This window comes from Monopterus albus, unplaced genomic scaffold (assembly GCF_001952655.1).
Source record: "Monopterus albus unplaced genomic scaffold, M_albus_1.0 scaffold398.1, whole genome shotgun sequence".
NCBI lineage: Eukaryota > Metazoa > Chordata > Actinopteri > Synbranchiformes > Synbranchidae > Monopterus > Monopterus albus.
Window position 1 is genome coordinate 147,188 of NW_018128278.1, and position 13,114 is coordinate 160,301.

The 13,114-nt window shown below is 40.8% G+C and overlaps 1 protein-coding gene across 1 annotated transcript in view; it reads right to left on the minus strand.

The window, feature by feature from the left end:
• Nucleotides 1-10,598: 10,598 nt before the first annotated feature.
• Nucleotides 10,599-13,114, minus strand: part of pdgfba (platelet-derived growth factor beta polypeptide a) — a 15,743-nt gene continuing 13,227 nt past the window's right edge. The window contains exon 6 of the mRNA XM_020586212.1: nt 10,599-10,764. Coding sequence (XP_020441868.1) covers nt 10,599-10,764 — 166 coding nt within the window. The remainder of the gene's footprint in view (nt 10,765-13,114) is intronic.

Genomic DNA, 13,114 nt, shown 5'->3' on the forward strand with positions numbered 1-13,114 from the left:
ATTAATGGACACACACGCAAGATAACGACGATCTTGCTCGTGTGGCGGATTTCGTGCGCGTTCCATGGCTGAATGAAGCCATGAGGAACAGCAAAGTCAGCGATTCCTGTCTGAATGACAGAAGGCTGCCACTTTAACAGAGTGATGAAGCCAGGGATGTTACATATCTAATTCCTGAAAAGGGCTGTAGTGGCAACTTTAATGCTGCAACCAGCTTTTTTCTTTACTCTTACAATTTAATTAGGGCTACAGTATGAAAATAATCTTATATAAACTTTCTGCCATTTTTACAATGTTCACACACATGCATAAACATTCAGTAACTTCTTTCTGTGATTCTCCCTTCCTCTCTCTCTTTTTTAAAGTTCACCAGGTTCATGACCCCGACTTGGTCACAAAGAAATACTGTCCTGCTGTCATTTTATCAGACTCGTCTGTTTCTCTCTCTGGCCCTGACAGTCTGTGACAGTACGAAGGGGGACACGCACACACAGCCACAAACAGACTCACATTCTTTGAGTCTTAGTCAGTTGCTCACAGAAAATGCCATTGTCAACATCTAGAGAAACAGACAGAAGGAGGAATGGTGGCGCTGCTGGAGGGGGAGTTAAAGAAAGAGAGGATGTTGAGTGTTGATCTGTGAATTTATGAGTCTGTCCTTGTGTTTTTCAGCTGAGGAAGACAGAGAGATAACAGCTAAAATGGACAAGGAGTGGTCAGTCCAGCGGTGAAGTGTTAAATGGCTGAATATCTGTTTGAAGTGAGGTGTTAAAATCAGAAATTGTCCTCTTTTTGTTCATGCTTGTCATGAGAAATGGCAGGATTGTGCACACCAGATGGCTTAGTCCTCTGTGAGGAAAAAAAAATTCTGACATTTTAATGTCAAAAAGTCCAATTTCAGGGCAACTAAATGTAACAAGATGTCAATTTTTGTCTTGCATCACCTAGCACGCCTTAATCCTGTTAATGTGTGTGTGTGTGTGTGGCTGTGCATCGGGCATGTGTATTGAACAGATACACTTTGCTTCTTGCATAAGCTGAAGTCTCCAAGGCTGCAGCACACCTCCACTGTCAAAGTTTCCACTGCGCTCACCTCACATTGATGATACATGCACACACATACTGTACTACAAATACACATGCAAATACAGTATACAGAACACAAACATTCATGCAAACGTACTTGGACAGTAGAGATGCACTACTCACAGAGGTGAGCACAACACTGAACAAATATATATGCATGGACACGCACACCCTGATTCTTGGATCAAGTGCAGTTTGACTTTGTGCACTCTGATACAAAATGCAAACCACCAGCATTACAAGGCGCACAGAAACACAAACACACAGTACACAAGCTGCTTGTATGTTACAGAGAGCGGCAGTCTAGTTTTTTTTGGATTTGGGTTAATGTGTTTAATAGTGTGTGACTCGATTGTTGATGGTTTAACCAACTAGACGTGCTGAATCAGCACTGAGCACTCTTTAATTAAAGAGAAAACATACATACACACTCACACAGAAAATGGGACAACACATGCACACACACGTCTTGTAAGGAAAGGGCAGGACGGGGCAACAGTGAGGACAACAGTGGACTAGAGATCAGGGTCATTACAGAGTGAGAGTGCCCCTAACTATAGAGTGAGTGATGAGGAGGTGACTGCATCAAAAGGGGGGAACAGATAAAACTGCAGCAATAATTAGCCAATAGGATGTGGACATGCAGTCATTACACTCTTATGTAAGTGTTACTCCATGACACTGAGCATTAATCTGTTGTTATGGCCGTTCCACCCTACTGGGAGGCTTTCTGCCATATTTTGGAATCTAGCTATATAATTTGCATTCAGCTATTTGAGCATGCTGGGGTGACTATATGTACATTAGCAGGGGCAGTAGTGGAGCACCACAGCAATGAGTTCGAAAACCAGGACACAAGGCGACATTTTTATACTTCTGGTTTCGTCCTGTTTTTTTGCATGGGTTTTTGGTTAGATGCCTGAAATACGGTCGGTGGTCAACACAAGGCCAATACATTCTCATGTTTTTGTTCTATGACATATGTGACTAAATACCCTACTTGTGCTTTTTAATGCTTTTACATTTCTTAAAAAAGGAGGCTGCCAACATGTGTCTAAATGCGACAGTGTAGGCTGTCTAGGGTTTTACATGTCATTCTACCAAGCATGGAGACTCATCTACTCTTTAGCCTGCCTTTACAGCTTCGTTGTGTTTAAACTCATGAACTTGTATCCTATTAGCTGGATGTGAGTTGGCAGGTAAAAGGTTATGTCATAAACCTTCACAATAAATCTATCAGTTATTTAAGATTGATAAAATTATGCTAGATTACATTTATAGAAGAAGCTGCACCTTTATTTATTTATTTAATTTCTCTGTGCAGGCCAGCCATGTTCTTTTACATCAAATGCAGAAACGCAGACCAAAAATGCACCGAAGTATGCACATAAACATTGTCATGTTGAAACAGGAAAGGGCCTTCCCCAAACTGTTGTGCTGAGTTGAAAACATGTTCTTGTCTCAGCTGCGATCATATGGTGTAGCTCTGAGATTTCCCTTCACTGGAACAAACAGGTTTAGTCCAGTTTATGAAAACGAGCTCAGAACTATAGTGTGAAGGACCTAGTGGAAAAGGGTGTCCTCCGACCTCTGCTATATTGTGCCGAGGTGGAAGGTAGCTAATTACAGTTACTTAAGTACATTTTTGATCTATACTGTACTTTGCTTGAGTATTTTAATTTTCTGTCGCTTCATACTTTGATCTCACCACATTTTACAGAAACATATACTGTAGTACATTTTACTCACTACATTTATTTGATAACTTTAGTTACTAGTTACTTTTCAGAATTAGTTTAATTAAACAAAATACACTATAATCATAACATTTTATTGATCCCTGGTGAGAAATTCACAAGCTACCCAGTTTGTAAAGTACTTCAGAGTATAAGCACATAAGGTAGCCGACATTAGCTCCCCCTTTACCAGCTGTAACATTAATTATAGTCCTTTGTAAAGTACTTCAGAGTATAAGCACATAAGGTAGCCGACATTAGCTCCCCCTTTACCAGCTGTAACATTAATTATAGTCCAGTAATAGGATATATATTAATATGAACTGTGCCATTCTGCACAATGAGTATGTTTACCTTTAGTACCTTTAGTATATTTTATACAAGTACTTTTGCTTAACTAACAATTTGATTTCAGGACTTTTACTTGTAAAGTTAAACGTTAAATTTTGCTTGCCAAGTTCTCACTTTCCCAACAGAAGAAAACGATAGCATATGCTAGTTTTCTAATTAGTACTCTAAATTACCATTGTTTTTCATTTTTACCATTTAATAGTCATATTACTTATCAGGTTTTTAAATTCATAATCACCCCTAAAAAAACAACAACCCAAAAAGAAGAATAAAATTTCTGTGATTAAGAAGGAAGAGAAACCAAATTACTCATATCACCATGATCTGAGGTCATCTTACATAAAATCTTCAATGGAGGAACTTCTGCACAACAGACCATTAGGGATAAGTGTGTTTATGTGTTTTTTTGGATGTGAATACATACACAATGTGGCAATATGGGTGTTACATTACACCACATCCTCCTAGGAACTGGAGACAAATATAATTAGAAGAAAGAACCGTTCCTCTTTCTATGTTCCTTCCCTCCTGTTATCATGTGAAGGGCAAGTGTAGCACAGCGTGAAGAGCAGAGTGTGAAGAAAAAAGAGATGGAATATATGAAGGAAAAAATGGATCTAGCACTTCTCTGTGAACAACAGGACGGGGAGAGCAAATGGACAAACATGCACTTCTCGTTTCACTTCTGTAAACCTCATTGAATGTCTGGAAATGAGCTAATACCTAGTTACTGTAACCAAGAGCCCCAGGACAAATAAAATACTTCTAGCTAGCTGTCCTAGGGATCTTCTGGCTCCCGTGCCACTCCAGCATTTTTCCAGGGACTAAAAATCAGTTAATGAACAACTGACTTAGAGTCCCAGAGCAAATAAACTACTCAACACCCTGTTCAGACCTTGTAAGCTGAGCCCCCTGTGGTGGAAAGTTAATTTCTCCTTGGACAATAATATATTCATTGTGACATTTTACAATTGTGACCATCACACAGGCTGGTAAAGTGAAATGCATTGAATGCTTTTAATATCATGCTGTGATAACATCCAGCCATGTGCACGATGATGTGCAGGAAGCCTGAGTACCAAGCTACTGTGTGTTGATGTGGAATGATGACAAATACGAAGCAAGAATAATGCTGAAGTAGTTTCATCTGAGTGTGAACATTTATGGAAAGTGAGGTCACTGTTTGGATGGTTTCCACTTCTTCAGAATGATGGTTAATGTGAGTCATTTGGCATAGTATTTGTGACCCGATGCCCCAAACACCTGGAATTTGATGACACTTTAAATAACCATTTTTTTCAAAGCAATTATCAGTTGTTGTGGCCTGAAGGATACATGACTTTGCAGTTCCTCTGAATTTTGCTGTCACTGTTATCGAATAAAAAGAGGTAAAGTGAGTGCACAAGGAAAGAAAATATGAAGAGTTTATCAAAGAGCACATTCTGGATGATCTTAACTCCTTTAAAGGGGAGTTTAAGAGGCTTTAGGGTAAAGGTTAGAATTAGATTTGGACTCTCATCATACCTGTGTCACAAGAATGACGTGACATTGACTGTGAGACTTGACTTACTTGAATCCTTAAAGACCTGACAACAAAATAGTTTTGACCAGGACAAAGTGTGGAACAATAAAGAATAAAGTGTTATACAAGGTTTGAAACATTAAGCTACAATCAGGATTAATCTAGCCAGCACTAGCATGAAACTCTAGGATCAGTCGCCTCCACTTCAACAAGTCCTCCCTCTCCCTGCTGCCTCAACTCTACCCAGCACATCGTGAGCTCCAAAACCATGGTCACAGGGCCACAGTTAAGAGCAACATTTACCTAGTTAGTGGACAAAATTCAGCTGGTGGGCATTAAAGCAGTATAGCTCACTGAGCTGACTGCCCTGCTTCTACTGTAAAACAATACAACTGTAGCAACCTCCACTACATGACAGGTGGATATGGCATATTTACAGCCACCACAGTCTGTGAACATCAGCACAGAAATAACTAGGGATGGTACTAAGCAACTCCTATGCAATTGGTATCCACCAGACTGAAACAAAATGCAGATTTCAGTGCCTCATTTCGGTGCCACATAAATGCTTGTTGATTCAGATCTTTGCCCTCTGGGGCTGTGAATGTAATAGTATCATTACACTTTTGCTGCGTTCCATTTACCTCAGGGCTTGAAAGATGAAGTTGGAATTGAATGGGAATGCTTTTTTTTTTAATGCCGTCAACTTTTGTGTTTTAAAGTATCAGTTCTGGTACCATTTAGTCACTGGCATGTTTTAAAAGTATTGTTTTAGCACCAGTATCGGAAAGAACCCAAACAATACCCAACCCTAGAAATAACAGTGAGTCCTGCACATCCACAGAAAAGTTTTCTGCAGCTGTTTTGCATGGTCGCGTCATATAAAATACTTAGTCACTCAAGTTTTTCTATCATATATAGGAAACATGCTGTTCGAAAGCGCGTCTGAAATTGAATAAGACACTGTGGAGTGTAGCTACGTCATTGTAAGTGAAGAGAGAAATTCACAGCAAAGTAATATCACTGCAGCTGCAGCAGGTGCCAAACTGGGGTGACCCACAGCCAGACTCCGGGGAAAAAATGACCAAGTTAGCAGAGACTACAACACATTCAGCTGCTTCAAGTCTACTGTAAAACAGCACAAGTGTAGTAACTCGCCAATTATTTCCACAGCTGTGTATGAACTTGCCTGGTAACTGCCTGATTATTATAACTGAAAGTAACAATACAGTGACATAGTTAGCTTAGCCAGCTGCTGTTACAGTCACACTGGGAGTGCATGTTCTGACATGATTTAGCCACAAGCACAGAGGGTAATGGTTTCAATCCTTACTGTACTGCTATCTAAGATTCACAACAGAAAAGTAGAAAGAAAGGCCAAATCAGCATCTGTTTGTAATTCCCTCTTCTCTGCTGCGCAACATACCTTTATGATCTAAATCTAATTTTGTTTCCCAGAACTCTAATTTCTTGTCCTTGTTTTTCATGTAGCTGTCTCAGCCAACACTAAAATCAGTAGCTTGCTAACCTGGGACTATGTCAGTAGAACTGGAGTGTGTTCACATATTGATTGACGGCCATGAGCTCCCACCCCTGAGGGTGGACTTCTCTAATTGGTTAAGAGTGCCATCCTGGTCCAAAACCTTTAGAAAGGAATATCTCTGCACTGCTGCCAGGCTGTTTGCTGGGTCTGGGTCAATGGAGCCTTCAGCAGCAACTCTCCCCACTGAAATAGGGAAATGTGAAAATACTTACGTACTGAGCCTTTAACTTTCACTTGTCCACAAAAACATCAAAATGGCTGACGTTTACTTGCAAATTTATGTTCACAATATTGTGCATATGGCTGTGCCTGTGTGTGTCCTGAGACAGAGAGTGGATTGAGGACAGCGTGTGTGTGGGTGAGTGGGGTTAGACAAGGCCGCACTTGGAGCCACAACACTGCCACAGCAAACAAGAGGGAGACCAAACTACCAGCCCAGCCCGCACACACACACTCTCACTGCATGACAGCACTGTTGTGGCAGAGGGAGACCGTGTGTGTGTTGTAAGTGTGTGGGGTGGTTATCTGGGTTTCCTCCAGAGAGTGAAACAAATGCAGTGAGGGAGATTCACTTCCCTGTTGGGACAGACAGATGATATTGACACAGTCTGTCACAATAAGAGGCAGACTGAGCCAAAATTTTTACCCTCCAAGATGAAGAGTTTTCTGACTTCATGTGACTTTTAATCACAAGATGCATTTTGCTTGTAAGTGAGTAATAAATGACAGCAAATTCAAATATGTATGAATCCCGCAATGAAGCATTTCCAGCTTCAGACCAAGGGAACAAGCCGTCATTTCACTCTTATGAAAACAGATGTAACAGGTTGTAGAAGTTGTTACCATTGTATGCAGATGACACTCGTCTAAATTTAAAAATGGGAGTAAGACAAAACACAGAACACACTGTGTGTGTGTGTGTGTGTGTGTGTGTAGTAAATGCACCTTTAGCTCGAGTCATCTCATTGAGTTGTTCTCATGATAATAGTGTTATGTTTCAGCTCAGGTGAATGGCACCTCACTCACAAAAGTTTAAAAGGTTTGCCTGTGTGTTTGTAACTTGTCTGCATATGTGCATTTAAGCATCTGTGTGTATTTCTCTGTTAAAACTGCCCTGAGTATTGTGACCTCACCTACAAGTGCTTGTGCATCTTGTCAGGTGTTTGTCAAATGTAGGAGCACCGACCGCACTGTTTACACACAGCGCCTTGGTGCGACCTCGGAGGTTGCCGGTGGCCGTGATTGGCCGCCAGCGACCAGCTCATTAAGGCCACTCACATAGGGACACTGTGCCAGAAGACACACTCTCCATTTGTTTCACAACATATGGACACAGTCACACACACTTGTCAGAGGGACACCGCAGGTATGGCAGGCAGCCATGTGCACATGCCCACTTCTGCATGCGCACAAACACTTGATAGCAGAGAGTCTCTCTGGCCCCTGTGACCTGGCTGAACTTTGGCTCACCCTTATTGGTTCACTGCACCACACAACCTCACACTTAGATGCCTATTAGCTGCTGGACCAAACCAGAGGGTCATGACTCACAATAAAAGAGAGGACGAGTGGCGAGGAGAGGACAAGAAGGAATCATTTGGAGGAATATACTTTTTTTTTTTTATAATAGATGAGATCGAAGGACAGGAGAAAAGAAAATCAGAACAAGGAGGATAATGGCATAGTTGAGAAGAAAGGAGAAGAATAACGATGCACTTTGTGCTGCAGTTTGGTGAAAGTCATAAAATGTCAACTTTAGAGGAACTAAGACAAACTGATGTCTTGATGACAATGTATTTTTGATAGTATCCAGTGGGTATTGAAAAACCTTTGTCAGCAAAATGCAAACTTTATCAGTTTGCAAAAGAGCATGTGAGGACAGAAGAAGGATCATTTCTGTTTGTTATAACTCAGGGCTTCCTTTCATTCCTGCCACTAATACTGTAATACCATTGCATTACCTGAAAAAGACTCAGTCCTAATTTGTCCAACCTTTATGAACAGTCTGATCCACTGTAACTGACTTTACTGTTTACAGTTAACAACATGTCATTGTACTTTTAATCTGTTGCATTGGAACACATTGTTTCTGATTCGTTTTTAACGCTGTGCTTTGTTTACACCGTCAAAACCTTGTTTGCTTTTCGAGCATTGATCAGTGATCGCTTGTTTTTGGAAGATGAAAAACAATGATTTAGATTTGAAAAACAATGTTTCTCCTGAATTTTTATTGGTGATCCTATTCCTTTTCTTCCTCATCCCTAAAACCAGCTACCACTTTAGAACAGTTTGAGGTGTTTATGTGTTCAGTTTCAAAGCTTAGCATTTTTTCAGGTGCCACTGGTGATACTGTGTGTAGGTCCCAGTTAGGGTGTGTACCAGAAACACTGTGTCATATTGCTGTAGAACAGTATAATAGAATTATACTATTAAAAACAGTGACATTTCTCATGTGTGTCCCATCAGATTATCCAGTGAATTTGAATGTTTGATCTAATGAAATCACACGTTTGGGTTTTTCAGATGACAATAGTGACTTACAGTCTATCTCCATGTCAGATTTCTGACATATTCACATAGTCTTAAAGTGTGCATATTTGTGTGTTTATGGGCCTTTATGCACTTTGAGGCCTGGGAAAATACATGCTGAGCCATCATTTTCAAAGAGAACCTGCTGACTGAATTAGCTTTGCAGGGGAAACCCTGCTGCACAACAGGCTGGCATTTAGACTCCCACTTGAGCTTAAATTATCTTTGACAAATCTGTTTAGCGCCGTCTGCTTCTATATATTCGCTGTGATGTTTGAGCTCACTCCACCCTAACTAGGCCTTTTCCCTTTTTCTTCACATCCTACTCTCATTCATCTTCTGCCCATTCCTGAACCGACACCCCACACCCGCTCCCTCGTCTCTCTTTCACCATACGATACTTCTGTGTTGATATGTCCGTCTGTGAGTTGTTATAGCAACCAGACATTTCTGCTGACCCCCGCCTTGCTTTGCGTGACAGAGCTGCAGGACGGCCTGTCACGGGTAAAGATCATCAGACAGGTCTACCGTGCGAGTGCATGCACACTGCTAGACCTGTACACACCCTTCAAATGCACATGCACACATATTCATGCATTTAATGTACATGTCAATTTAACGCAATCACACAACGTACTGTCAACCACGAAAACACTAAGATCTGAAACGAGCAGCGATGACTAGAAACTATATATTTAATGTTTTTATTTTAATATTAAAAATAACATTCATAACAGTAACAGTTGGACAACCAATAATTATATTCTGAGACATGTTTACAACAACAATTACACTTGAGAACCTCTTCTTTTAAAAATAAGTTAAGAAATAAAGCTTTTTCTCACAGAAATAATCTTCTAAATGCATTTATACATACAGTGCTGCCTACAACTGGCTCACAGCAATCTCTAAAAGCCGGCTCTTGAAGAGTTGCTTTAATGTGACTATTCATAGCAGGTTATCTAGGAAGCAGTTTGGTTGTTATTCCTTATTTGATCGGGCAGTAGTACAAAAAAGAGCAGGTTATCGATATTTCCAGTACATTTAGCTACAGTATATATCAGAGCACTTTCTCTAAAGTCATTGCATGATCAGTGTACGGCTACTCGTGTGAGATACAGTTAGACATTGTGGGATAACAGTAATGTTTGGCACTGGGGCCTCAGCTGCACGCTCCAGGTTCCAGTTTTCATCCCAGTGTAGAAATCCAGTTCCCCACATCTCCAGTTTTAACCGGAGCTCAACATTTAGCCCCGAGTAGTCCAAGTCACAGTCAGGTTCTCCCTGTTTGCTGAACAATCAGTAGTTATGCTAGAGGCAAAAGTGTTAAAGTAGCCAATCAATGGCTACCAACTGCAACTACAGACCAACAGTCTGAGCATCTGATGAGCTTCCACGGATTCACGTTTATGGGAAGTGTGGTTCAAACAGATGAAATCCAGTGTTTAGTGTGACAAATACTCTCCAGTCCAAAGAGTTCAGAAGATTGCACTTTTATTAAAGCCATGAAGCTGGATGCTCTGTGGCAGATCTAGGGCAGGAAAGGTAACTTTCTCTGAAGGTGTCCATTGAAAACAGAAAGAGTGCCCACCACCTCTGTTAGTTCCTTAGACTCCATCCACAGAGTCAGCTGCCCTACATTCAAGAATCTTGTCTCTTTGTATTCCTTTGGCGCAACAAGTCAAAAGCTTTTGGGGAGCTTTACCATTTCCTGCAAGAAAGAAAGATTTATTAGATAAACATGTCAAAGCTTTTTGCACAAATGATTTTAATATCTTCATGATGCTGCCTGCTGCTTCAGGTTACCAGGTTGGGATTATCTCCCCTCACTTCATTCCTCTGGCTTCCTCTTTCCTATTACCTGCAGCTCTAGATGATGATGGCTCTGATGGATGCTTTGCTGATGCGTTTGCGGTGCTTCCTCCTGCGACGAGGTGAGACTGGATTGAGTGAGGCCTGACGGGCTGAGGGTGAGATGGGAGCCACAGTCAAGAGGCCTGGGAGAGACAGAAAGACAGCAGAGGACACAATAAAACAAAAGCAAGTGAGTCGCTGAGTTTTGAACTTTATTTGTAGCTACTTTACGATTCAGTGCTGGTTTGCTTTTATCATATTCGTTCCTTTACCAAATTGTTTTATTTACCTAAACATAGAAAAACAAGTAATGCTGATGTGTCTACCTATCTTATGTGGATTATTTTGGAATGCAAGAAGAAACAACTTATTTTAATAAGAGAACTCAGTATTGTCACCATAAATAACAGATATAGAGAAGAAAAATAATAGAAAAACACATGAACTCATATGAACAAATAAAAAAGGCAAAGGCCAATACTAAAGGAATAGTATGAAGTGTATAGCACCAGTGCAGGACTAACAGGAGAACTGAACACTCTGAAGGACATGTGATAACCTTGAAGCTGTGACTGCCTGCAGAGTTGTTAAGGTGTCAGGAATAATAGCAACATGACATGTGGTCATGTTTAGTTTTTTCTCTTTTTGTAATTTAATGTGTGTTGAACTTTTTGAACATGTTAACACATAAAAAAACATAAACTCGCCTCCCACCCTGCCAATCCTCCCCACCCTACCCTGTGCATGGGTGTCATAGCAAAAGAAAGAAAACAAAAACAAGCATATAACCACACATTTATAAGTGTTACAGTAAGCTTATAGTGTTTATCCAGAACTCAACTGCTTCAGGAGAACATCCTGGCAACTGAGAGCCCCTGAAACAGAATTTCTAACCGAGCACACTGAGCCACTTCTGTCTGGGAAAGTCTCACACTGATTATCTCATAACCTAAAATGTGAAGTACAACACATGCTCTAGCTCACAGACAACACACACAGTTGCTGGAGTATAGCAGGAGTGCTAGTAGTTATACTTCCCTTTATCTGTCCTTCAGTATATTTGACAAGGGCAGCAACTCCTCCACCTTGTATCAGTGTTTCCTGTGTTCACTGCTACACAATTTTCCAAGCTACTCCTTTTTGGCCAGTGTTGTAGTCACCACAAGTCCAAGTTAAGTCTCGAGTCCCCAGTGTTCAAGTTTGAGTCACCAAGGAATAGTCAGAGTTGAGTCCCCATTAGCCCAGGTCATCATGGTCCACATTAAACACAACAGACACAGCTCTCGCCATTTTAAAAGCAGTTTACTTACTTAATAGCCAAGCAAATGCACACACACACACACTACTTAGAAATGAATAGTGTCAGTATCTTATGCCAAATTATTATGGCCTATTACAAAAAAAGTCTGAATGCACTCAATGCTCAAGTCCAGGTCAAGTCATGATGCGCATCATCTGTGAGTACTTGTATACACAAAGTTGTCGTCCTTTCAGTGCATTGATTTTGTTTACTTAAAAGCCTGATGTGATTTTAGATCATGTACTGTAAGTTACAGGTATACAACTGTTTAGAATTACTATTTTATTCTCGAAGCACGTGACTTGCTTATGAAATGTGCATATTTCTATTTTTTGGTAAGTGGTCATAATTTACAATAAATTATTGTTTTGTTGCTGTGTTTACACGTTTAACTGCATTACATTAGCATTAGTTGTTGGAAAGTGTGTGCCAGTGATTAAAAAGACCTGTCAGTGAACCTAGGAGTGATTATAGGTTCTAGTCCTTTGTTCATTCTGTTCTGTATTTTCTTTCAATCCTTTTTTCATTGCAGTGTTGAGAAATGTTTTTCAGGGTTGTGCCTTAAACGCGTTCTACAAGTTACTGTTAATGGAGTAACTATGCAGTATAACTACTTAGATTCACAAGTATGTAACAAAGTACCCACTGCCTTTTAAAGAGAATTTTTGTCTCACACACACATTTTAACACATATGAGCAGTACCTGTGTTAAATGTGGTCGGCTTAGGTTTTTGCTGAGGATGATGTGGATGTAGATGAGTCCGTTTATGCGGTTCCCTCTGTACCATCTCTAGAAGTTTCTGTCTCCTTTCCTCCTCTGTTAATTGGCCATTTCCACTGGTCATTTTAGAGTCCTTTTCCTTCCCCTGATTGGCCCGTTCCACACCAGTCGAGTCCCTGCTATTGGCTGACCCACTTTCCTCCGTCTTGTTCCCTTCTTTTTGGCTGACTGTTTCAGTCTCAGTCAGTTTGCTATTTGTGACCGTTCTATTTTTTTGGCTGGTCACTGAGCCTTTCTGATTGGTGGTTAGAGGAGGGGTGGGCGTTTGTTCTATTTTGGGTGGCTGCGTTGGGCTTCCAGGTGGGGAGGTGCTGTCTGACTGGGGAGCGCTGAGTCGATATTGCGTCCTCAGCTCTTGATCCTCCACTCCTCCCTGGTTGTACTTCTGTGGATGCTGTGGCTGGGGGTGGTG